This window comes from Wasmannia auropunctata, unplaced genomic scaffold, assembly GCF_000956235.1.
Source record: "Wasmannia auropunctata unplaced genomic scaffold, wasmannia.A_1.0 LD334508.1, whole genome shotgun sequence".
Taxonomy (NCBI): domain Eukaryota; kingdom Metazoa; phylum Arthropoda; class Insecta; order Hymenoptera; family Formicidae; genus Wasmannia; species Wasmannia auropunctata.
Window position 1 is genome coordinate 999,583 of NW_012028382.1, and position 26,301 is coordinate 1,025,883.

Below are 26,301 nucleotides of genomic sequence, written 5' to 3' on the forward strand. Positions count from 1 at the left end.
TATATATACATATATATATATATATATATATAAAATCGTTGAAAAAATATACGTTATATTATTACATAAAAAATATATGAACTATACGTTGCGTGCAATAGATAGCTCCAAGCTACTTCGCTCGCGCAGACTTTTTATATACGCGTATATACATGCAGTTTTTATATTTAGGAACGCAATCGATCTCAGAGCCTTTTTCAGAGCCATATTTATGGGGCGTATGGTAGTTTGCTGAATTTTGTGGCAACAAAAGCAACGAACGTTCGTTTATATTTAAGTATCATCGAGGAATTGCTCAAATATCGATCTTACATATATAATATATACACTACGTCAGTGTCGATATCACGCGCTCTGAGAGATGGATGAAATATTATTTTATTACACATGTAAAACCAACGTGAACGCAAAATAATCTTTCGTTTTCTTTACATTCGTTCAATTCATCCATCACAATTGAATTATCGGCATCGCCGATAGTCGATGTCGTCCAGTATTTATTAATATTATAGCGTACCACGAGATCTAATTGTAAAGATTTTAAGATTTCTATGTGGAAATTCAGCATATTCCATTTTCTTCATAACCGTCAAATGTTAAACATAATTTTTAATATTTATAACATTCATGATGCAGTATTTAAAAATATATAATACATACGTTTAAATAAAAAAGCTTTTTGATAAAAAAATTCTTGTAGTATTATTTTCGCGATTTTCGCGTGCTAATTTAAATTTAATAATTTAACATTAAAAATTTAAGAAAAATAAAGAATATTCAATACAACTAATCGACTAATTACACAACTTTTTATAACAGATGTCTAACACGTTGACTATTATGTATCTTAATGTTAGACTATATGCGTAAGCGCATTTTTTCGCAGTAGTTAATTAGCAAAGTTACGATCGCAATACCTTCTTCTTTGAATCGAAGATCGCGTAGATAGCGAATGGCGTGTATTCAAATGGCTATCATGCGAATATCTCTGTCAGTCTAGGAATAGCCATCGCGACCACAGGCATATTATTATCTTTGCCATTAAAACATCCCCTTTAGTTAGCATTTCACCTTGCAACGAGGACAAAGTATCAGCGGTACGGCGAGCTGAGAGCGTATCTCTCCGGCAGAGTCGATCTTACACGTCGTTGCTCGACAAAGTGAACCGACACGGTACACGTATTAATATCTAGGGTCCGTGGCTGTCACCCTCTCTGTATTTCTTCCTATCCTGCTGCTTTTAACGCTCCAAGTCTTCGGTCTCTCTCTCTCTCTCTCTCTCTCTCTCTCTCTCTCTCGTTGTGAGAATCATGCTCTGAAATTCATGCGCTGAGCGACGAATAAACGCTCGCGCAAAATTAATTTATATTGAAATACAATTCAAGAATCAAGTGTCTTGATAGGTATGCCATGTAAAACAGTGCACTCGTATAAAAAGCGTTTTCGTTGTATATTGCTATACATATAAACTGCGCACGTCTTCCGTAACAGAAGATAACTACGCGATATCTCTCTTGTCACAATTCACAATCTTAATTTTGACAATAAATTTTTATAATCAATTTTAAGTCGACATTTCTCTTCTCCTTTTTTCTATTTACTTTAAAAGACGAGATAGATAGCTAAGACAGGTTACAAACGATTAAAAATTAGAAACGGTTTTGCGAATAAAGTGCTGGATTGCGATTAAATAATTTCCTCATCGGAAAGCTTTATGTATGAATTCGAGATAGTCGAAAGTGGTTGCAAGAAGGAAGGAAGAAACGAGAAATATCGAAAACTTTAAACTTGTTATGCTAATCATCTCTTTGTTCAAAAGTTAACGCAATTTTCTTTCAATATTATTTTGACCTGAAAGGTTTTCCTTTGTGTTTTCTTCTTGACCTAAAATACTCGGTGGTCTTCGATAGTTCATTATATCATTTGTTATTTTTATATCACAGATCATCATTCCCCTCGTCTTTGTTATTTTAAGCTGGGTTCCGTTCTACATGTTATACATATCTATCTCTATATCGTTTTTCTTCTATATTGTTACTTTATATGTGGAGAAAATTTGGACTTTTAAATTGTGCGACAAAAAGTGTGTGAGATGGTACGCGCGGGCGGCGCGAAGATAACTAAAAAGATATTGACGTCAATTTAATAATATTCTTTCGATTAAATGAAAACAGATATAAGTACATTTATATTTTAATGATTTTATAATTATTATTAATTGGGAGATAATTTTTAGTGGTTGTAAATATGATTTTTATTGTTAGCAAATTATCGTGTTATTTGCATTTATCCTAATAGTTTAAGTAATTATCCTCCATCCTTTTGAGACTTTGTTATTACATCTTTTATATTAGCAACAAATAAGATTCCCATTTGATTCTTTTTACTTTCATATTCCTTTCATTCGCTCCGTCTCGGCGGCGCAGTTGCAAAAAGGGAAATCCATCCCCGTTCGTACGCAGTTTACTTTTTGTACTCCGGAAGTACCTATTCCCTTTTCCCTTTTTCCACGAAAATCTCCACATGGTCGGATAGACTAGACGTGAACTGGTGGATCTTTAGGGGAACGGAAAGATTCGCCATTCGTGCGCACGCATATCAGAGTTTCGCGGGATACTCTCATCGTCGTCGTCATCGTCGATGTCGGCGACGCGGCGCGGTGAGGCGCGGCGCGCTTACCGCGTCCCGCTCGCTCAGCCCGCAGGCCCCGCAGCCGACGCGGACGGTTCGTTCTCTCAGGATCGTCAGTAGTCCAACGACACTCCGTCGAAGTGCATCTACCTTATCTACCCCACGACGCTTCGTCGTAGTCGGGTGGTAGTCTTGACGTACTATCCCTCTCTCAGCACACATTATCACGCGCGTTTTCCACAGCTTCGAGTTCAGAGCGAACGTTACCTCGTTCGCACGCGTTCAATGCCTTCACCCCTTATCACGCCTTGTCACCCTCGCGCCGCTTTCGTCGCCTCTATTTTCTATTGTAGCCGCATGCGGAGTGTATTCGCGCCTCTTACGTTTCTTCTCTCCCCACTATCTCTCTTTATCCGCCATTCTTCGTCGTCTAGTGTATACTCGTAAACTTTCCGTTTTTTGTCAGTGGAAAAAAAAACAGGGAAGAAAAGAACCGGTGGCTCTTGTTACTTTTGTAATTTGTAACTTGGTATTTTTGTAATGATCTTTTTCTCTTTCCTTTTCTCTTTTTCTCTCCATTGCTCCTGATTTGAAATTACGCTAGTAAAAGCCAAAGGACTGAAACAGCAATTACGAATATAGCCATTCATTTGAGTTCTCTCTCTGAGATATATGTGTGAATTGTCTATTTACTCGTGAAACGTCGATTTAATCCTTTCGTCACTTTCTTCACGGTACTCGCCGCGATTTACTTTTCAACGTTGGTTACGTTTTTCTTTTTTCCGTTGTAACTTACTAAGATAGTCATGATATACAAAACAGGTTCAAATGAAAAACGCGTCAACTGAAAAAGAGCTTATTTTCGGGCAGATTGTGTATCTTAGTGAAACAATATTACTTTATTTTTAACGAATTATTTATATTTATATTTATGATCGATGAGCATCATTATCTTTCTTCTTTCCGCATATTTTTTAATTTTGAAATTTTCGGAAAGAATTTTGTTTTAATAAATTTAGAGCTAAAAATTTATAAAATTGATTAGAAATTTAAAAATGTATGTAAAAGAGTATATTTTTGAACAACAGATAATTTCTAAAAAGATTTGATTGACACTAAATTATAAAGATTATATATGTATTTTTCAAGTTACGTACGTAACTTTACTACTTTACAAAATTTGAATTTGGAAGCAGCAAACACACGCTTCTAATCTCAAATATCCCTCACTCTCTTTTTTTTTCATCGTAAATAAAAACAATTTCTTTGTACAGATTCCAATTTCATCCTCCTAATGGCACTTGCTACTTTGCGTTAATACATAATCCGCAATTGTTTCCCAATTGCTAGAATAGACGCTTAGAGGCGCCGATCGAACGGCACTAATAATAAGTTTTTCACTTATTAATAAATACGTGTATATTTTTTTCTTTTCTTTTTTCTTGATATGTATATAGATAATATGAATAGTGAAAAAAATTAATAACATCTACCTGCAATTTTCGCAACCATATAATATAATTTTTTCACTTAGTTACTTGATAATTAGTTGTACTCTTCTGATAATTATTTAAAACATTATGTCAATTTCTTATATTAAATTTTTCTTATTTCAATTTTTTAAAATAATTAATTTTTTTCAATAAATAATTATTAAAGAAGTGTTGAAAATAGGAGGGGCGTGTAAAATGTATATGAATATGATATTATTTTTAGTATTTGATTGATATTTGACTTGATTTTACATGATTTTTCAAAAGTCAAGACAAATATTAAAAATTTTATTTCGAATTTAGGTCTGCGATCAAAAAGAAGATAATTATATTATGCATAAAGAATGAATACATCTATGTGTAAATGCATATGTCATTGTGTATAAATGTCAAATTAATTTGTTCGTGTAATACCAATTTGGTCACTGCACATATTACATTGCAAATGATGTGTCACTATGTGACGTGATGAACTCTTCGGCTTTCCTCGATTTATCGCGCGACTTTGATCTCTTCGTGATTCGCACACACGTACGAGTATATCGAAAACACGTGCTTACATAGTTTAGAATTTTTTTATTATCGCTAATGGTTTCATCAATTTTGAATTTGAATAATTTGAAAAAGAACGATCGGTCAGTTTGGAGAAAAATTCTCCTATTGCATTATTACGTATTGGATCCTTTTACGAGCAAATCTGACATCGGTGATTAGTTCGTTTGCGACAGATGCGCACACTTTTCGAAAAGTTGTTAAAATCGATACACGCGCCGCGATTCAAGATTGGTCAAGGTTGGAAAGTTTCGTGATGCAGTGATTCGGAGAGACGGTGTAGTGCGCTTACCTCTCATCTTACGAAGGAAATGGACAAGGATAGGCATGCACAAGGTAAGGAAGCTATTTTGGATGCTTATTTTCGACACTATCGAGGACCTCTCTCTCGAGCCATCACACATCTTGTTTTATAAAGATATATCTTCCTTTTTCTTCTTCTTCTCTCTCTCTCTCTCTCTCTCTCTCTCTCTCTCTCTCTCTCTGCTTTCTACTCTCTGAGATTTAAACGCGAGATACATAAATGTGCCTTACCCGAAGAGAATATTCTGTTTCGATGGATTCTCTTTGTTATTTCATGTTCCACCTACCATCATGTGATAGTTTAATAAAGGAGAGGAAAGAGACATTTCATTGTTTTTATTTTATTAATATTATTGTACGGTATTTCGATACCTAATCCTTAATCTTAATTTTAGACAGACTATTACGGCTGTTTTGAACATCTCAACAAACTGAAAAGCGATCTAAGAATCTTGTCATTATCAAAATAAAAAAATTTTCCGAATATTTATGTAGTATTCAAAATTCACCAAGTAATTTCCAAATAGCGTAGCATTTTAACAAAGAAATCATATCAATGTTCTATATATAATTCAATATTTTTGCATATTTTATACAATATTAATTTTTAAATAACGAAAGAAATCGATTTTCTAACATTCAAACAAACAATATATAACATTTTCACTTGTTTCCGCTTGCGGTTAAGAAATTTTAGGCTTTTAAAGGAGATCGGATTTGCGAATAAAAGCGCAGCTGGCAATCGTGAAAGTTATTGGATAGTCGGTACTTTTCGGAATCGTTCGATTAACTCGTACTAATGATGAACATTGTAACCGTATGAAAATCGATTTTTACAAGTAGTTTATTTTGGTAATGATACATGCTCAAGTTATATTAGGAAATATATATTAAGATTGATACCAAATGTTATATTCATTTAAAACTTCTTTGCTTGCATTGTTAATATGATGCATTGTTGCTTCATAATATAAGTTTTTATTTATTTTTTAATTTTATATTATTATTTAAGGCGATTGTGTTGTTTGTGCGTACAGCAGAAAAAATTAAAGTGACATTTACAATAGTATCGAAAAATAGTATTGAATTATAAAAATTAAGAACCTTTAGCTCGGAAAGCTCGGTTAATTTTGGTCTGCTTATATTTTCAATCAAAATATCTATCAGTATATTATTCAAGAATATTTCTCGCGCGATGAGTTTGACTGTCGATTTGTAAGTTACAGAGTAATTTCTTTGTGTACGGAAAAATTACAAGTAGAAGAATGTCAGTTGATTAGTAACAACTTTTTTTAATATTATATCAGAGAATAAACAATCATCATATACTGGCATTCGTGATTTTCCTATATAGTTTGTTTTGTAGAAGCAAAGTGAACTGTAGTCGGACTTTGATAATTGCAGGAAGCGCTGTTAATAGTTGATACGTCACATTGAGAGTTATCGAGGTTGTTTCAATTAATCATAGTTAACGTGCGGGTACTTAGCGTACCACGCATTAACTTTTCAGACAACTTGTTTGTATCATTGAATTTTAACTAAATCAAATTAACATGATTCCAACTATCAAAGTTTTATCAACTAAAAACATGCGACTAAATAAAATGTTAAAAATCAAATACATTAAGCTCAATATGTTAAATTTTTGATATAAATATCAGAATTATATAATAAAGAGATCCCGCCGCGTATAACAAAAATTTTATTTCTGGGGGAAAGCGAATCAATACAAAATGTTACGACCAATTAAAACCAAGTTACATTAAAATATCAATGAAAGCGTTTTAATTGATTTTATACTAATTACTTTTATGCGAAATATTGAATTCTTTTGCACAAACATTCTCTTATTATCATATAATTATATAATAACATTAAATAAAATTTATGTAACTATAATAAAAAATATCTTTTTATATGGCAAAATCCAGAATAATTTAGCATGCAATAGTAACTCTCTCTCTAGCATTATTCTTGGTTGATCAAAATATATCGAAAAATTTATATCAGATGACAACTTCAATTTCATATTCAAGGAGCAAGTACGGTTGAATTTATTTCTGCGGATTGCAAACTTAAAAATTTTACTAGCTATTAATGTACTTTATCTTGTAATTAGCTTATTCTGCATAATGCGAAAGAGCTTGCATATGTTATCAAATTCGATTATGAATTATTCAAATGGTAAAATTCAAATTGTAAATCACTAATGAAATCATCATGTAAATGGCAATCAGCATGTTTCGCAAATGCATAATATTCGTATACATTTTACTACAGTAATTAATACGTTATAATGAATTGAATAATGAATTTTAATATGTAGGCATTTATAAAAACTTTTCGCGGTTATTAATACGAGTACATATATGTATGTGAAAGTTTTTAGTGTAAAATTTACGAATAGACTCCTATAAAAAATAATATATATAAAATTGACATTTAATTAAATATTTTATATAAATCTGTGAATATTTTTGTAAAATATTCAGTTTGTACAAAATTCAAATATTCAAATTTCGTGCAAAATCGTTTCATTTGCATTCCGTTATTATCTATATACTTTAATTGTGGAAAAAGATTTATAATTCTGTGAAATCAATAAAAAAATTTATGAATCTGAAAATAATCACATTTAATCGGTAAAACAGACACTCCTAACTCCTACATCATCTAATTATAGATTTTATAACTTAATATTTCTTCGTACTGTATTATAACTATACTGTATTATAAACGAAATAATTATATCTGATAAGTGCAATAAATTCCATATATTGTAATTTTCTATATATTAAACTTAATTATTATATACTGTATTTACTAATACTGTACTCGATAATTTTTTAAAAAAGTATAAAATAAGTATAATTTCTATTGTTTCTTTCGATAATTAACAACATCGCGTTTGAATTGCATATCGTGTTTTAAATTATAGCTCGTAGATATACATATAAGTATATTATCTGTCAAAAATCAATAACATTGTTTAAGTTATCTATGGTCACCTAGTGGGCGCCAGTATTCCTTTGTGATTTTCTTTGCAACAAAATCTGATGTTTCACCACAACTTACGTCGGTAAATTATCCACTGTTGGGACTACACACAAACATTTTGCCATCAAGTATATATGTATATATATATATATATATATATATATATATATATATACTGTATATGTATATATATATATATATGTATATATATATTTTTTTTTATTATATTTTATCATTTCTGTCATTTTATGATAAGAAAGTTAGGAAACTACGAATTTTAAATGTTAATTAGTTATAAAGTAAATAACATGTCATAATAATTAATATATTAAAGTATAATAGAATATAGTTGATTGTTAATTATTAGGTTTTTTTTATTGTTATTGAAATTCATTTGAAAAAGATTTTTATAATGTAATCTTTTCTATTTATCTGTTTTCTCATATTTTATACGCTTAACGCGCTTAACGTTAATGATCCTGTTAAAAAAGCTTTCTTAAAGATTATACCAATTTTTTACAATTTCGTTACGTTTCTCCCTAGATAGCACAGAAAGTGAAAAAAGAACTCAGTTATATGTCACCAATTCTGAGTTCATTTTCAGTTGCAAAAAGAATTCTTTTTCTAAAAGGGATTCTTTTTGGACCTGAAAATGAACTCAGAATTGATGACATAAACTAAATATACTAATGAATTCTTTTGGGCTCTGTATGCTATCTGGTCAGCGTCCTCGGCGAGCAACATTCTATGTATTTACACTATATTAAGAAAATTCACAAAAAAATTTACCGATGATAAAAGAAATATTTTAATAAAGTACGGACCGCTGCGCACTCTACTCGGTCTCATCAACTTCTGCGGAATTTGTTTGGATTTGACCTGAGTGAATTTTGATAAGATTCGTCAGAATAATCGCATTCTTGGAGTGACACTTCTAATTGACTGCTTGCTTATTAATTCATTTGATACGCATATATGTATTCTACATCTTATATCAATAAGAGATTATTAAATATTACAAACAAGAAAATAGTGCAGGAAAAAGAAACGCGTCAAAATATAAAATATATCAAGAATAAATAATTGCTATAAAAAAAAATTGAAAACTTGATACAAATTGTTTTAAAGATTAGAGCTTGTGTAAAACTTGTTGTGATATTTGTTTTAAAATATTCTTTTTCTCTGAATACTTTAATCAATTCTTATATAATAGGAAAATTCTCAGCAATTTTATAGATCACCGTTTCTTTTTTCTTTCATTTTCCTTATTGTAATTTAATGAAATAATTTGGCTTTTTGCATGTATAATAAATGATGCAAAATGAAGAAAAGCCATTTCTTAGTTCAAGTTAAATTGAAAACTTAATTAAGACATTTTTTTAAATCTTCTTCTCAGTTATTAAGATAAGTTAAATTTCTGTTACTTTTCCGTGCCTTAATTACATTAACTATAGAATTTAAGCTGTTGTATTATATTATTTGTAAATTAATTCTTAAATATTACATCTGTAAGTGTCGCATCTCAAGAATATACACATACATATATGTATATTAAATTGAGGTAGCTTTACACTGTTCGTCTTTTAGAACGCAAAATCATGGCTATAGATCGTCTTGTTTCATGTACATACACATGTTATCTGTATTAAATAATATGTAACGCGTATAGCCGTTTCATAAATTGTTGTATCACGTTCAGAAATTTTATGAAAAATTTATCTATAATCGCTATTACTTTTGTCGTTGCAAAGTAGATTATTTTACACAAATAATATTAGTTTGTGTCTTTAACCTTTCAAAAATCTTTCAAATTTCTCTCTCTCTCTCTCTCTCTCTCTCTCTCTCTCTCTATGTGTGTAGCGCGCGCACGCGCGCGTTGTTTATTGCTGGTTTGCCAAATATTCGTTGTTAGCTCGAATCAACATCGGTTCAACAAAATTTGGCCACGAGATAAAAAAACTACCAAATAAGGAAAAAAATTTAATTTCATATTATATATTTAGGCAGTTAACGTATTCGCAATTAATTAAAATATAAGATCATAAAAATTATCAGAAAAAAAACAGAGAATAATAATTACATACATTTCTGTCAAACATTGACGATACAACTCTTTAGTTTTCCTAATAGATTATTATAATTCAATGTGCTGACATTAAAGTCCGGTTTATATACAATGTGAGCTATTGGATTGTCAGTAAAACAGCTAGCCTCCAAACTGAATGGCTAGCTGTCCTTTCAGTACTGATTTTTGTTATTTACACGATGTGAACTGCCTTGACATTAAATCAGTAGTATTAGCATCTGAACTAGATGCCTAGTTATCTCAGCTCTACGTAGTAATTCATAGCAATTGCTGTATTATAAAGTGAAAATGTCAAAAAATGTAGAATTCTTGTTCGTAATATAATGCATTAGTTTCGTTAATATTGTGTGATTATACATCATATACATATTATTATTACATATTGTACATGAAGAAGCAAAGAAAAAGAGAAAGAGAGGCTCTTGATAAGATAATAGGTTTTCTATATACTAATTAGAGAGAGACAGCTACTGGCCATACTGATTTGTGCGTTCATAAAGATTAGCTAATATAGCTAACCTATCTGCGTGGTAGAAGAAATCCAATGGACAATAGAACAAAAATATTTAAAATAGCTGGTCTTACCAGATACTACCCAATTCACAAGTACAACTCGAGTATAACTCGACCAATCTATTTACACAAAGCCAATAGCTGATCTTCAGTTGCTGACGCTATCAATTCGCACGCCAATTGATCGTACTATGTAAACCGGCCTTAAGAGGAAGGAAATCATTACGCAAACAATATACATTTAATGGACTGCATTTGCCACGAAAATTGGAGTACAATTAACGTTATCGAAAGATCTTTGCGGTATATCGAGAGAAATACGTGAGGCAATATCCAACTTTGATCGATGAATGCGCAAGTGGTTGACGACGTTCGAAGGTTTCTAGGAGTAACCGTAATAGATATTGATTTTATGTTGAATACCGTTTTTCGAGTTAAATATTTGCAAGTTTATGATGTCGCTCTGATGTTTATACATTTATATTCTCCTCTCTCTCTCTCTCTCTCTCCTCTCTCTCTCTCTCTCTCTCTCTCTCTATGTATATATATCTATATATATATATATATATATATATGCGTAGGAAAAAAAATATTTGGGATAGGACATTAAAATGGCTCACCCTGTGTATGTATATATGTATGTATGTATGTACATATATATATATATATATATATCCTTATTTTTTATAGCATATCCTTGTAATAATATTGCTATCGAATGTGCCCCTTAAAACCATATATATATATAGGTATATATACATACATACACAGGGTGAATAATTTCAATGTCCTATTCCAAATATCTTTTTTCCTACGCCTTTTACCAAAAAATGTTTCAGATAAAAGTTTTAAGGTTTTAAAGGGCACATTCGATAGCAATATTATTACAAAGATATGCTATAAAAAATAAGGAGTTCCATTTATGAAAACATGAGATATTAGGCCTGGACGTATGAATTATATTAAATTCTATATTACACACACACACACACACACACACACACACACACACACAAAATGTAGAGAATGTGTGTAACTGGAGAGAGGGACGAGAGGGGAGGGGAGAGAAATTTGGTTAAAGCTCGAATTTAGCCAACTTGTATTATTCACATTTCTTTCTATAGTTGATTATAAATCGCGATTTCATGCCAACTTAAATTTTACAAAAATATGATTCGTAATGTACCCACAATTCTCTCAGTTCAAAGTTGCTCGCAATTTTCTCTTGCATTTATGTATGCATCTTTCGAGGTCGATGTGGTAACGACGCGTTTCTATTTTGCAAATTTACGATCATACCGACGCCAGTCTGCTCTCGGCGACTGAAACAGGCGATGTTATGTATTTTCGTCTTTATAGCGCAATCACGACTGTGCATGATACTACATTGTAGACAAGATTCGGCCCATAACATATCGAATGCGTAAGAATGCGTATAAGAAAGTAATGCGAAAGTATGGAGATGATACCAAATTACGTATAATTTTGATATCAATTGTAAACTCTTTAAAGACTTATGCAATCTGCTTCCGATTATCATTCAGATTGAAGAAAATGAAAAAATATTAGTGAAAGAAAAGTATATAAATTGTTTTTAGTGTAAGATGATCATGTACATCACATTCATTCACGAATTAATTGTAGGTACATACATAATATATGTATAGTAATGCGATTCGCGTGCATTACTAGAAAGATCGCTTATACATTTATATGATTCGTTAAAAGATGTTTAAAGTCTCTAGAGGATTATAAGAAGAATTTTGCAATTTCTCAAACAGACGAATAAAATGGATTCGATTATTTCGAATACAACACGAATCCACAAAAAATTTAATATAAACTTGAGGGTCATTGCATAAAATGCCAAGCAAATACCTCGATAGAGAAGGCTTATACTTACAATTAGTGTTAGTTTTACATAACTACTGGAATCGCTGTTTTCTATTATAATTGTCGAAATTAGATTATATTTTCATTTCAAATTGGTAAATTTCAATTGAACGGAATTAAACTTGGGCGGTAAGTCTACAAAACAAGATACATGAATACAGAAGATACATAATAATAATATTAACAGAATGCGCACACACAAGACCGCCACTTTCTGTGTGTTGTTAATTGTTATTCGTTTATTGTTCGATGAGACTCGAACGAGCGGGTGGTCGCGGCATGAGTCGTTTCTGAGCTACAGCTGTATCGTCACATTATCGAAACGGATAATTGGCGCGAGAAAAAATGATATAGAAATTTATACAAATTTATACAAATTTGCTTAAGACTTTTTTTGGTCATCTATTTATACTTTGGTTTCGCCAATACAACGATCAATAGGATGCAACGATCTAATAACTATACCTTGTAAGTTGTACGAGTAATTTACTTGTGCAACTTTTTTCTTGTTTAATAATGCGATATTTTTAGCACATGCATATTCAGCGATTAGTTGAATGTTGTAGTTTTGATTTCGTATGTGTTATTAAGCCGCGATATTAAGGTCGAACGTTCATGCGAACGTATAGTTGTATTCTATGTCAAAATTATTGCCACGTAGTCGATTTCGATTTGACATCAGCGGAATAAAGATGAGAGGACCGTTCTTTCTGCTGCCAAGTTGGCAGATAGTCGAGAGCGTGTCAAAGGAAGAACGCTCAGGAGAACGCGAGTACCCTAAAGATATGTACTGCAGAGTGCGCGTTTATATTCGGGATCCAATGATAAATGGGATAGTATAAGGATAAATTGTGTATATTTGCAAAGTCTGGTCGCTAATAATTTTTCCATTTGTAGAAGGCTATTAGTATCGAATCGACATTTCTCAATCTACCTATTAATTTAATATTCTCTCTTAAAGCATTCTCTCAGGTATCGTGAATTTTTTAGGATTAATTGCGAGACGCGTTATATTCTTTATACATATGTATTTGTATGCATCGTGCAATAAAGTTACATCATGCAAAAGACCGTTCGTATGCTCCGTGCATTATAACGAATATGTCATATTTTTCCGTCGCAATTGTCCGAATTGAAAAATATTTTTGTGAATTAATTTTAAACTATCGTATAAATTAAAAGTACGAGAGTGTATGTCAGATATGTAAATTAAAGCTACAATGATTTCAATACATAATTGCGATTTTCCAATCTATTATTTATAGACATTGTTAATATTATCCGAATTTATCTGCTAATATCTACTTAATAACTGCTAATATTCTACTTAATTAACTGTGTCGCGGCTAGGACCATGTTGCATACGATCGAGTCAACTCGCTTTTCGTGTTTTATTATTAATTAGACGCGAGTCATTAGATTCATGTATCATTCTGATTATTTGACGCGCGCGCATTGATACACATAACGTATCATTTACAGCATTTTACAGCACGTGACGTTTTGATTTTAATTTTATTTATTAAAATTTATTGATTGACGGTATCTTATATAAATAAATATATTGTAGATAAATGTTGAGGTTTCGATTAAATAACATGATAATTCTTAAATCGGACCGTTTCTGGGCGTCTCAAAATATTTCCGGCTGTCAGAGAAATAGGTCTGTCTAGCACCTATTTCTCTGTTCGAATCTCTGTTTCAGTCTCGTAGAAAGATAAAGGATAGGCTTCGAGGTTGAAATATCATCTCCTTACGACCTTCGACATTGCCGAGCGTTTCCTCGATGATGCGGCGCGAGTCCAAACATTATTCTCCATCCTGGAATGGTGTCTCTCCATTGACGTTGTTTCAGATCACGGTCGACATCATTCTCGGTCTTGCCTCCGTTTACCCACTGCCTGCGGGCCGTTTCTTTCCTTCCACGCAGTTCTCGCTGCTTCTTCTCTGTCTCGAGTCGGCCTATATGATGTCTTCGATTCTTTTCTTCCTTCGACACGGTCGAATCTTAATGTATCCCCTTCTTCCATTCAACCCCTCGCTCTCGTCCCAACTCGGCCTCTTTACCACGCTTCTATCTCATCTACCCTCGCCTCGTGTATATCCCCATTTTCGTGCATCTATATCTATCTTTGCTCATCCAACCCTTGAATTAAATTACACCCTGGAGGTCAAACGACTTTGCCCAACTAGCTCGCTATAGACCGGCCGCAATGCGCATTCGTCCTGTCAGCTTTTTCGACCGCAGTGATACCGACATTCATCTATCTATAACTGGCCGCGCAATTTTATATCAGCCGTTATAGTATCTACTCGTCACTATACAGTTATTTCATTTCTTTTCAATTCCAGTGTTTCTCACAATAGTATTAGTGATATTCCCTGCAGTAGTAGTCAACCTGCAGTATCCATCAACTGTTAAAATACTTATATCCCTTGATATTGTTATATCCCGTATCGGAAGTAATTATTAGAAACTTTACAGTATCGCAAAAAATCATTATTATTTTTACAAGATGATGTACACTATCAATACTACTAACGAAAAGCAAATGTCTAAAAGGGAATCTGTCACTATTGTTACATGATTTTGCTGACATTGTTGGCATAAATGATATCAGAACAATATAAAATTTCCTTAGTTTTATAAAATAATAATTCCTTGCTAGTTTCATGCATAGGTATACAAATATTTACATTTATAGGGCAAAAAGACATACAAACATCGTACTATGTAGCGTGTTATTGAGGGAAAGAAAAAAAGACTTTAGTTGTGAATAAGAATTATATATCATCTAAAATATCATTCTAAACGTATAAACGTTAAATCGATAATATTAACAAGTATAGCGGGTGGGCAGGATATAATGCAAATCTGCAAGGAGTATTTCCTCGAACGAACTACCGCCTTATATAGAACTTTGAAACAATATTTTTGCATTTATCGTGCTTATTAGCTCTTTTCTTGGCACGTCATTGAAATAAGTGACAACAATCAAGGTAAACTGCGTGATAATTTCTGGCAATCCGGCCGTGTGCTATTTTCTAGATAAATCCGACTGTGTGACTCTTTAGATTTATGCAGCTCCAATTTCGATAATAATATCGAGTCTCACAGAATGGTGCACTAATGAAGCCAAGAACTATTTCGATCTAGAGGTCCGGCTTTATTTTCACAAATAAATACAGTTCCTCGAAATTTATACGTACGATTTTCCGAACGACAATTTGCATCTCTCTTCATTATCTCTTCAAAGATGAAAATTTATTATATTTTTATACGATCCAATTTATGAGTGATTTGTATGTTTAACACGTATCAACGTAAATAATAATATCAATTGTAGAGATGTAATGTTCTCGTATGAAAAGATAATATATTGATGTATTCAAATATAAAATTTACGCACTTTTGGCGTAATGTAAAATGCTGACGCGTCGTGTTTGTTACGCAAAGAAGTAAATTTATTGATTTTTCACTAAACGTTTCAAATTTATTTGCGTTTGAGAAAGTGTCTGTTAGACGAGAATCTAAAATTAGCAAGTTAATATGGAAAAGTAATTCGTTTACCACGCTGCTACTAGATGCTACTAGATTAACTAGATGTTACTACGGATGATTTAGTGCGCCGCTTAGAAAGGTCAGCGTAGGCCCGTGCTTACATTCGTCTCTCTCTTCGCGAAAAGTGCATACACTCGAATTTCTTACGAGAACGAATTTCTTACGAAGCAGTGCCTCGAGAGTGCTTGCGTGCATTCCGCTCGCTCTCGTTCTCTTTTTCTTTTTAACCCTTACAAACGGAGACATGCTTACGCGGATTGGCTTTCGTCGAGCCGCACCACCGCACGCATGCGCAAGCTTTCCGAGGTGAGCTTTCGAGCTGCTTTTGAGTCGCATCGCGGACCGTGGCACGTGGAGTCGCATCCGCGGATCCGTGTCAGAATAAATTCTGTATTTTTCATTGACTTTGCTCGTTTCGCGCGGATATAATCGTCTGATTGTTGTACACAAAATAATAGACCTAACTGATACAAAAGATAGACTAATACTGTGTCGAATCGCTCGAGCGACACGGAAATATTGAGATATCGTGGATACTTTGTGTACTTTCTCTTTACGCCACGTGCAAACATATATGAGACTGAAGTCTCGTTAGTATGGTGCAAGCTAATAGTACAAGCCAGTGAAGTGTTTGATATGAAGAAACAGTGTATCATGAAATAATAAAAATTTACGTTTTGTATGTACCTATCTGATTTCTTTTACAAATTGTATTATTTTAATCTTTGTAATTATTTTAATTGTTTTTTAACGATTGTAATAAGCATATAAAGTTTATTTTTTAATGACTTTTCGAGCTGCGAATTTCGAGGCATTTTCTATTTGCTACAATATTTCTTCGGTCGATTAGGTGTATATACAATATTGTGCATATAATACTAAATACTTTTGTTAAATTCTGATAGTTTAAGTAATTTGTTGTTTAAAAAATTGTTTATACATATACTCTTTTATATTTTACACATTAATTTCTGTATTTTTGGAATAACACATAAAAATCGTTAAACGTCCATATATTATTTAACTAAAAGTCTATTAATTAAATATACATTAATAATTTAACTAACAATGCAAACGTCGCGGACGTTATTAATTAGAAGAATGATGTTTTCTTTAAATTTTTAAATATTTTGTTATAATATTCTTACCTATCTACGTTCTCTCTCATGTGTATTATATTTAAATAGTAATAAATACGAGTATTCATGTATTTATAGTATTTATACGAATTTATATATAGAGAGAATTAAATAAATTCCATCACTGAGAAAATAATAATTGTACAGAGAAAGCTGCCTAGAATTCTATTAACAAAAGTAAAGTGTGATTTTAATAACAAATGTGTTGCGAAGTGCCGGATACTGATCGACTTCAAAAGATATATATCAAATAATTACAAATTAATCAAAATAATAACAGCTACAATAGAGCAGATTGATTTAATGCAGTCGCACGAATGATCTTGACGGAAAAGCAATAACTATTAAGCTCGAAGGCTGTGTGGTGTAACAATGACACAGCAATGTATCCCTTCCTTTCAATTTTATTGTTCTGCCTGTCATTACACTCGACCTAAATTAGTACCGTTGAAAGTGGAGCTTTGCTTTCACGAATTAAATTGTTTCGAAAACGACACAGTCAGTTTGATGTTATTACAGTTTGATTTTTTATTTGATAACGCGTTTTATTTAATCGCATCGTTGTATTTATAGTATTATGCAATCTAGTCTTACACTTAATCTAATTTAGTACTGCATATAGAAATCTGATTATGATAAAATAATGAATTCTATAAATAAAAGATACCAGTAGAAGAGAAAGGAAAGTAAGAGTAACGAAAAAGGAGGAAAGAGGGACAAAAGGTTTACAGTTGATTTTACATAAAAATCAATTGTAAATAGCTGAAATAGTAGTTGCCAATGTGAAAACAATATGAATTTAATTAGATACGTGGACGCACATTCCCCCTCCATTTCGTAGAAGCACATGCCATTGTGAATATATTTATCGTGCAGAAATTTGACCGCTTTTTGGTTCCCCAAAATGTACCATAAATGATATAACGCGTGATAAATTTCTCGAATGCAAAGACGGTGAGAGTGTGAGGACGGGAGATTTTCCAGATCGTTCTGTGGAATGTAGTGGAAATTCAAATTCACTCGGCGAAAAAACGTGAAAATGTGAATATCGTTCCAAGTATTTGTATTCTATACACGCAGATAATACATGTCTCAATCATAAATATTTTGTAATGAAATAAAATAAGATAAAACTTGACACATACGCATATGATCCACTCTACGTATCTATACCGTTTACAAATGATCGGCTTTCTCCATTGTTTTATTCATTATCCTTTTTCAACGCGAAATCAATCACAAAGTAAAACGAGATATAAGATAGTGATGAAGAGAAAGAGCAGAGTTTGTTGGTAACGGTTAGTATGATGAATTTCAGACACCACAGAGTCAAACTGGAATCGAGCAAATTGATCAGTCGACAATCTCTAATTGACACGCTTTATCTATACACTCACTATGTACAATACATACATATATACTAGATGCTAAAATATAATTCTACTATGTCGAAGAAGGGCGTAATGGAATTATTTAAAAAAATTTTTAACGCAGTTTTAATTTCGACTAACTGACTTTTTTCATCGTTACTTAATTTTATTTTCATATATATACCTTAGACACATGTATGTATTTCAGTTTATGCGAGACAGTAAAGAATGAAATTTTTACTTTAATGCAACTTCTTCATCTATTTTCATATATATTTTTATAAAAAATGAATTTAACAAGTGATGATTTGCCAATAAAAAATTATAAATTAATATTAATTAAATTTATAATTACAATTACTTTATATTTTCTAATAAAGGACACAATTTCGTGACTTTTTAGATAACCTTTATTTAATTTATATAAATACACGAGAATAACGTTGTTATCTCATTAATATAATGGCTACTGTACAACAACAATAGCAACATCGTGCATACATTCACATTCAACACAAATTGGATTGTTCTAAGTGTTCCAAAGTACATGAATACTCGCATTCTGTAGAGTATATGCATCGGAAGAACAAGCTCCAATGAATGGTCCACTTTAAGAATATCGATTCATATTACATGTTTATCCAACGGTAAACAGTATAAAAATATGTAGTTTATTGTAAATGTGTAATTCATATACACACACACACACACCCATATGTGTGTATATATAGAGCCAGTGATACTAATTTTTTTTCTTATCGAAACTTATTTAACTTTTTCTGTTGATAAACCATGGCAAATAGTTTCAGTAAACTTAAAATTTATTAACATTGATTTTGGGACCATTGATTTACAAGTCTTTTTATTTTATAACGCAGGTATTTTTAAACCTTGGATTGAATTAAAGACTTTTAATTCTTTCACAGTAAAAAGATTAATTTCTCTAATTATACGAATTTCCGGATTAAATTTGTGAGTCTCTTAAAATTATAATTTGGAATAAATTAATACTATGCTTACTATCTTGTATTAAACTCGGAAAGAACTTTTACGGAACAAAATGTTATTAATGGAATAGAATTAGAAGTGTGTGGCAAGTCTTCAAGAATGAGAAAAAAATAATTTTTGTTAAGTTTGCACGTCATAGGAAGATAAAGAAGAATGATGATTTCGCGGGAATTGAAAAGAGACAATTTATGACATTATAGTTTGACCACAATCGAATCGTGTTGAGATCGACGATTGAGAACACTTTCAATTAGTAAGTGCACAGTGCTCTGGAATCATGCATGCATCCAGCGATTAAAGTCGCACGAATTGCCTGCTTTACTGTCGAGTGCAAGGCTAGGAAATTGTGATTACGTTTCCTTTCCGACTAAGAAATGAATCAGAGTGAATGGAACGTCGTGAAGCACAGTCCTAACGGCTCACCTCCGTCGTCGCCGCCACTTCCACCACCACCACCACCACCACCACCACCACCTCCTTTGCCGAAGCTTCCGGCTTACTCGCTACATCAAAAACTCTTCAAAAAATGCAAGAGCGCCACGTTTCAGCTTGATGGCGCAACATATACGATAGGTAATTGTCAAGCGATACAAATCTATTTCGTATCGATTGAAAAATTATTCAAATCAATTGACGATTATACGTGATCTACAATGGATAGCAGCAATAGACTGTAAGTCGTAAGAACTAGTCATCACACTCAATTATTTTCTTCATATTCGATTGTCTATAATTGATCAATTTAATTCTTACAACTTACGGCTTACAGCCTACGCTACTACCCATTGTAGACCATGTATTAAGCATTTGCGATAGACATATAATTAACAAAATATTTCAAAATAATTAATATCTTGATATCAATTTAATAAAATATCAACTCAGCTGTATGAAAATAATATAAATTGAATTAACATTGAAATTAAATTAACAATGGATCGAAGTGCCGTTGACAGACAGAGCAGATTTGGAGTCGCCGGATAGACGTATACATTTGTTATTTTCAGGCATTATTTCGACTTAATTAATACATTTTAATTTTTACATTATCTTATTTACTTAAATATACATATAATAGTTTTGCATTGTTCTTATATCGTTTATATATACAGTATAAATATCATGAGACATGCGTTGCATATTGTTGTACGAATCTATTGCGTTAAGAGCATTCTTGAATACACGTTGCGAAAAGAATATAGGTATCTGTATGACAATGAGAGTTCCGCTTGTCAGCTATCGAGTATATATAGAATCCTTTATGAGAAATCACTCCGATCCAATGTCGATTCATATGCACGTGGGATTCGCTGAAACCATTGATCCGTGAACAATAGTCGCTAAGTTGTGAAACTTTAATTTACAGCGTATATTGTATGGGCCGTCTTTTCGCATAATTGGAATTTCAAGTTTGTTGCAACTTTATTGTTAGTTCAAGTTTAAATCAATTTGGCTCTAAAAATATATTCTAGATAAACGTACAATACAATTTTTACAGATTTTTTAATAAATTTAAAATTTTTCTTAATAAAAATTTTTGTCGCAATTAGAACTTCTACTAATTAACGAACTACAATCTGAATTCAACATTATATATGTTATTTTTAATATGGTTTGAATTTGTCTGTATAAATCTGTCTAATAGAATGTGTACAGTCGTGGACAAATAGGTTGCGACACTTTTGTTTTTATTTAGTTTCGAAACGCACTAATATTTTGCAAATGCTAACCACGATTGGTGTACTATCTTTAGTCTAGAGACAGTATGTACATTAACCGTGGTTCGCATTTACAAAATATCAGTACGTTCCAAAACCAAATTTAAAAAAAATGTCGCAACCTATTAGTCTACGATCATACATTCTCGTGAAGGAGGAATCGGAAAATAGCATGCCGTGGACATGATTACATAACAAATCTTTGGAATTTGAATACTATCTTTAGCCACGAAGAAATTGCAAATAGTTATTGGGGAACCGCTGTCGAAAATAGTTTGGAAGGAAAGATCGTACGAGAAAAGAAATAAACGCGCGCGGACCAAATAAACCGAAACAAAGTCGACATTGGATGTAACACGAGTCACGTCTTTACGTAAAGAATTTTCACAAGATGCCAAGCGTGAAGATAAATTTGCCAAGGCCCGAATGCAAAAACAGAATTTAAGGACTAGTGCCGAGAATTTCAGTTTTGCCGACATTTATTCTACCGTAAAATAAGATAGTCGGGATATACCATTACTGCTACACTACTGCCTGTTTTTTCGCTATGTAATTCGTTATTCGCTTATATATGTAATGAGACATGAGGCGTGTATGAATTTGTTTGGTACATTTATGTGTCAAAAATATTCTATAGGATAGATGTTTCTCTCAGAATGCAAATATTTCGTTACGAGATATATTTACAAGTTCTGAATTAAATTATCTCTTTAATATGTAGGTATTTCGCGCGCAAATGCCAATAATAATAAATTCGATATACGGAATATTAAAAACAATATGAAACGCAAGCTAATTAATTATTCAAAGTTATATTTTATTAAAGCTTTAGATTACTTTGTTCCATGATACGATTATGCTGTTTTACAAAAGTAGAAATTAAATCAACTGTTTGATACTAAAACCTTTATTGTCGATTCTCTTTCTCTCTCTCTCTCTCTCTCTCTCTCTCTCTCTCTCTCTCTGCATATATCTTATTTTATTATTTTAAAAAATTTGATTTTCGAGCATTGCATGTGTACGGTTGATTGAGTTACATACTATATAGCTCGTATGATTAATGATAATTCCATTTTTCTATATATACTCTTTTTTCTTTAACGCCATTTTCTACTGGAAACTAACTGCAGAACAAAACGTAAATATTTGTAGAAATTAAAACGATGAATCCAATTAAAACGAAAAAAACATTAAATTGAAAAAAAACATTATGGATACAGACTGTACGAGTTTTTTACGATTGCGTATTTGATAAATCTGATCGCGCGATTAAGCCGCTAGGTACTTATTACGATAAAAAATAACGATAATAAGTAATCCACGACACGTTTCCTTTCGATAAGAATGCACTGCTTCGTAACATTATTCTGGTACTCTTCTTATCTATTCAGTACCGCACGCAAATCCAGCTTGGTCACGACACCTCAAGAATGGGTTTAAATATTGATTTCCAATTTCTGTAACGGGTAGCGCGCTATTCTTATCATTTAGACGAATATACCAGCGTCTCGTGCTTTTCCGGTTGGTATCGTTTTGTACGGTCGCTTCTTTAGAAGACGATAATAGTATCATTTCTCTTCGTAAACGAATATTTTTCGCCGACCTTGTTTTCACGGAACTATGGTATTTCTTCTTCGTTATTTCAGACATTTGCACAAGACCGCGAAAACATTTGGAGAGTTTCATTTTAACAAAAATAAACTTAATAAACATTGAATCGTATGGAAATATCGCTTCAGCTATATAGAGATTTCAAATACTTTATATTTTAATGAAGACGACTTCGATAGACGTTTCGAGAGATGCGCAAAAACCTTTTATTGGTCTTTTATTAAAATCAATTAATCCAGAAAATGATATGATACCCTTAATAAATACAACTAAATGATATTGTCAATTTTTATTAAATTTATCAAAATGATATAGCATATATAATAGATAAGATGCAATAAAGAGACATCTCTTTCACAGAAATACAAAATAGGCCTTTTAATCTTTGAGAATAAATAATCTAAATTTATAATTACTTTTACATTGCGCGCGTGTGCGTGCGTGTGTGTGTAAAAGTATTACGATATCAAAAGTTCAATTTGAAAATAAACTCGTTATGAATTTAATCATTTTTAATTCCGAAATAGTATCCTATGCAGTACTATTTACTACGTTTGCTCGTTTTGCTGTTTATATTAATATATTATTCGCGTTTTATTCAACTGACAATGAGTCAAGTCGTTTCCAATGCTACTGTATATTTACCGTTGCGGTCGACGATCGTATCGATTTGCCCAGCGAAAATCGGCTGTCCGTTTAATTAAGCCAGAGATAAGTTAATTGCAACGACAGAGTTCGCATTAATTTGCGCGCTGTCTCATTCGCGAGCACGGTTAGCATGTTTGGATTATTTGATTCGAAGTACCTGTATATCAAAAGTTATGTGTCTACCGGATGATGAAGATTTAATTTATCGTAGTAGCTTGAATAATAGTCTAGCAATAAAATACGCGATTGGGGCGGGGAAGTGCCCCAATAATCCTGCATCTATCTACGATGCGATAGTTGGGCAGTAGATATCGACGGGAATTTAGAGAGTCAGTGACAAGATGAATGGGATTACGTGCCAGTGACGACGTCATTCCAATGGAAGCCATCGTCCGCGCGCGCGATGCGTATATTTGCACGATACTGCTCTCGGTATTATTGAATCGACATTTTTCTGTTCGCGTATTAACCAAATATTTCGATACAATACCGGTTCGTTTAATAGAAAAATGCGTCGATTTTTCCTAGTCTGCTTCGAATTCGCTAGTTACGTATCCGTTGTCGACCGCGTCACAAACCACAGCGAACACGCGTATTCGTAATGGGAGCACAATGCTTTAGTGAGTTTTACGGTGAAATATGATCGTTGTATCGAAACAACGGTTGAAATTCTATATGTAGCGTCCGATATAGCGAAATTTTCTAATTCTCATAAACAATCGTTAATCTTTTATTCCATTTTCTATCACTAAAATAAAATAGATAGTAATAGGATGTTGAATTAATGAAACGATGTGTTTCATTATCGCGTATCTTTTATAGAAATGACGTATTTGATCTCATAAATTCTTTCTTAAATTTGTTCTTTCTATATAGCTTATTAAGAAGAATTATAATTACGAAAACGTTCAAATAATATGTTACAAATAAAAATTCTATTTTTCGTTTATATACGCGCGCGCGTTGCAACATTTTCTTAAATTTTCAAACACAATAATCTTTATTTAATAAATAATTTATATTTTCTTCTAAATAAAGATAATAAAAGTCGCTTTTGTACTTTATTCGCGTATGATTTATCATTTTTCAGTAAAATGTATTGTAATGTATGTGTTTACGTTACACGTAAAATATTATATATTTCCAAAATAGTAAAATTCTCTCTTCTGAAAATGTCCTACTTTTGTAAAAGTTGCATGCTTTTCATTATTAAGCATTCTACGAAATTTGCCGCGGGGATCTCACAATTTAAGACTCGAAATTATTATTACGGGGTCAAAGAAGAATCCTAATTAGTCCCTCGCTGTCTCTCACATGAATGCGACGGAGTCGTCAAATTGAACGGTGCAGCCATTTGCAATGTATGTACATAGAAACTTAATAAATCTCAGAATTAATTATTAACTGCTTCATAAGGCAAGATTATGGGAAACTGACTATAAAAATATATTTTTATAGTCAATTTATAAATATATAGTAAAACATTATATGAGTCTATTCATCTTACAATTAGGTAATTTGTAAATGCTAAATCACGTTTAGCTTGTAGAGTATTTTTTTTTTAAATAAAATAAAATGCCGGCGGATGGCGGCGGATAGAAAAGTGACGAAGAACCTAGAGTCGCACTTATATTTTCGCGTTAGTCTTTCTTGTCGGAAAATGCAAGGATTGGCCATTTGCCAGCTAAAATGCCGATGGCAAAGCTTTCTCCAACTCGACCCTTCTCGATCGATACCGAACGGTACTCTATTTGCAACGATATCACGGTATACTATGTATTACGGCACGATACTATCCTTATCCGTATAAATTAATTGACGCTTCTAATAATTGATTAATTTGATGGACGTATGCATGCATAAAAAAATACAATTTACAATCATTCTGTCATTGGATAATGTCTGGATATTTTATAGATGCATGATTATCGAACATAGGCTCTATATTATTTGGAAATTTTTTCTCGAGTGAACTGTCGGCATGTCAACAATTTCTATAATGTTTAAAAGATCGACGATCTGTCTATTTTCTCTGATAACAAAATAATGCGCATCTATTCGCCATTCTGTTGACTGTAGGTATGTAGTGTATGGTATAATATAATGCACAATAAAATATTCATAGTCGGGATGAATATTCGAGCCGGTATGTGAAATATTCTTTTATGAAGGAACAATGCGTAATAGCGATAAGCATGCGCGAGTCATTAAAGCATCCACGACTGATAATAAAAAAAAGAAATGTATCCACTCGCGTAAGAGAGTTCTCAACTGTATGCAGAATACGCCTACTTTTTTAAACGCGAACGGTACAATAGTAAATATCATGAATTATCATGAATACGATGAATTATTCGTATGCGCATATTTACTGACGCGTGTCGTCGCGAACGATGCATTTGTTCGGAGACGTTGACGTATCTTTCGCTGTACGTTCAAAGGTGAAGGTCGCAAAACTTGCTTCGTTTGTGTTCCATCATATTTTGATAACGCACATATTGTTTGCGGGAACAGAGACATGTTAAACGTCTGCTACATTTCGACGATTCTGTTCTTAATTGAACACTTTTAATATTTGCCACGACGATATATATTCGGTTATCCGATTGTTTAACAATAATATTATACATACAATTAATGTCTTAATCTTTCAGCACGACTGTCGACCAGAGATGGCTATGGCCGATTTAGTGATAAGATTGGGTCATCTGATGCATCTATTATTACTACTACTACTACTACTACTACTACTACTACTACTACAATAAATTAATATT

At 32.3% G+C, this 26,301-nt stretch overlaps 1 protein-coding gene across 7 annotated transcripts in view; it reads left to right on the forward strand.

Moving 5' to 3' along the window:
• LOC105458502 (calcium/calmodulin-dependent 3',5'-cyclic nucleotide phosphodiesterase 1A-like) overlaps positions 1-26,301 on the forward strand; it is an 86,184-nt gene that overhangs the window by 7,294 nt on the left and 52,589 nt on the right. Inside the window, exons 1-2 of one of the 7 annotated variants that reach the window (XM_011703855.1) lie at positions 2,753-2,828; positions 4,428-5,012. The exons of 2 other annotated variants lie outside the window; for them this stretch is intronic. In XM_011703855.1, coding sequence (XP_011702157.1) covers positions 4,988-5,012 — 25 coding nt within the window. In that variant the 5' untranslated portion in view covers positions 2,753-2,828; positions 4,428-4,987. Of the gene's footprint in view, positions 1-2,752; positions 2,829-3,703; positions 5,013-16,129; positions 16,710-19,672; positions 20,121-26,301 lie in introns of those variants that run through there. 4 more of the 7 variants (XM_011703848.1, XM_011703850.1, XM_011703853.1 and 1 more) reach the window with 4 other exon arrangements.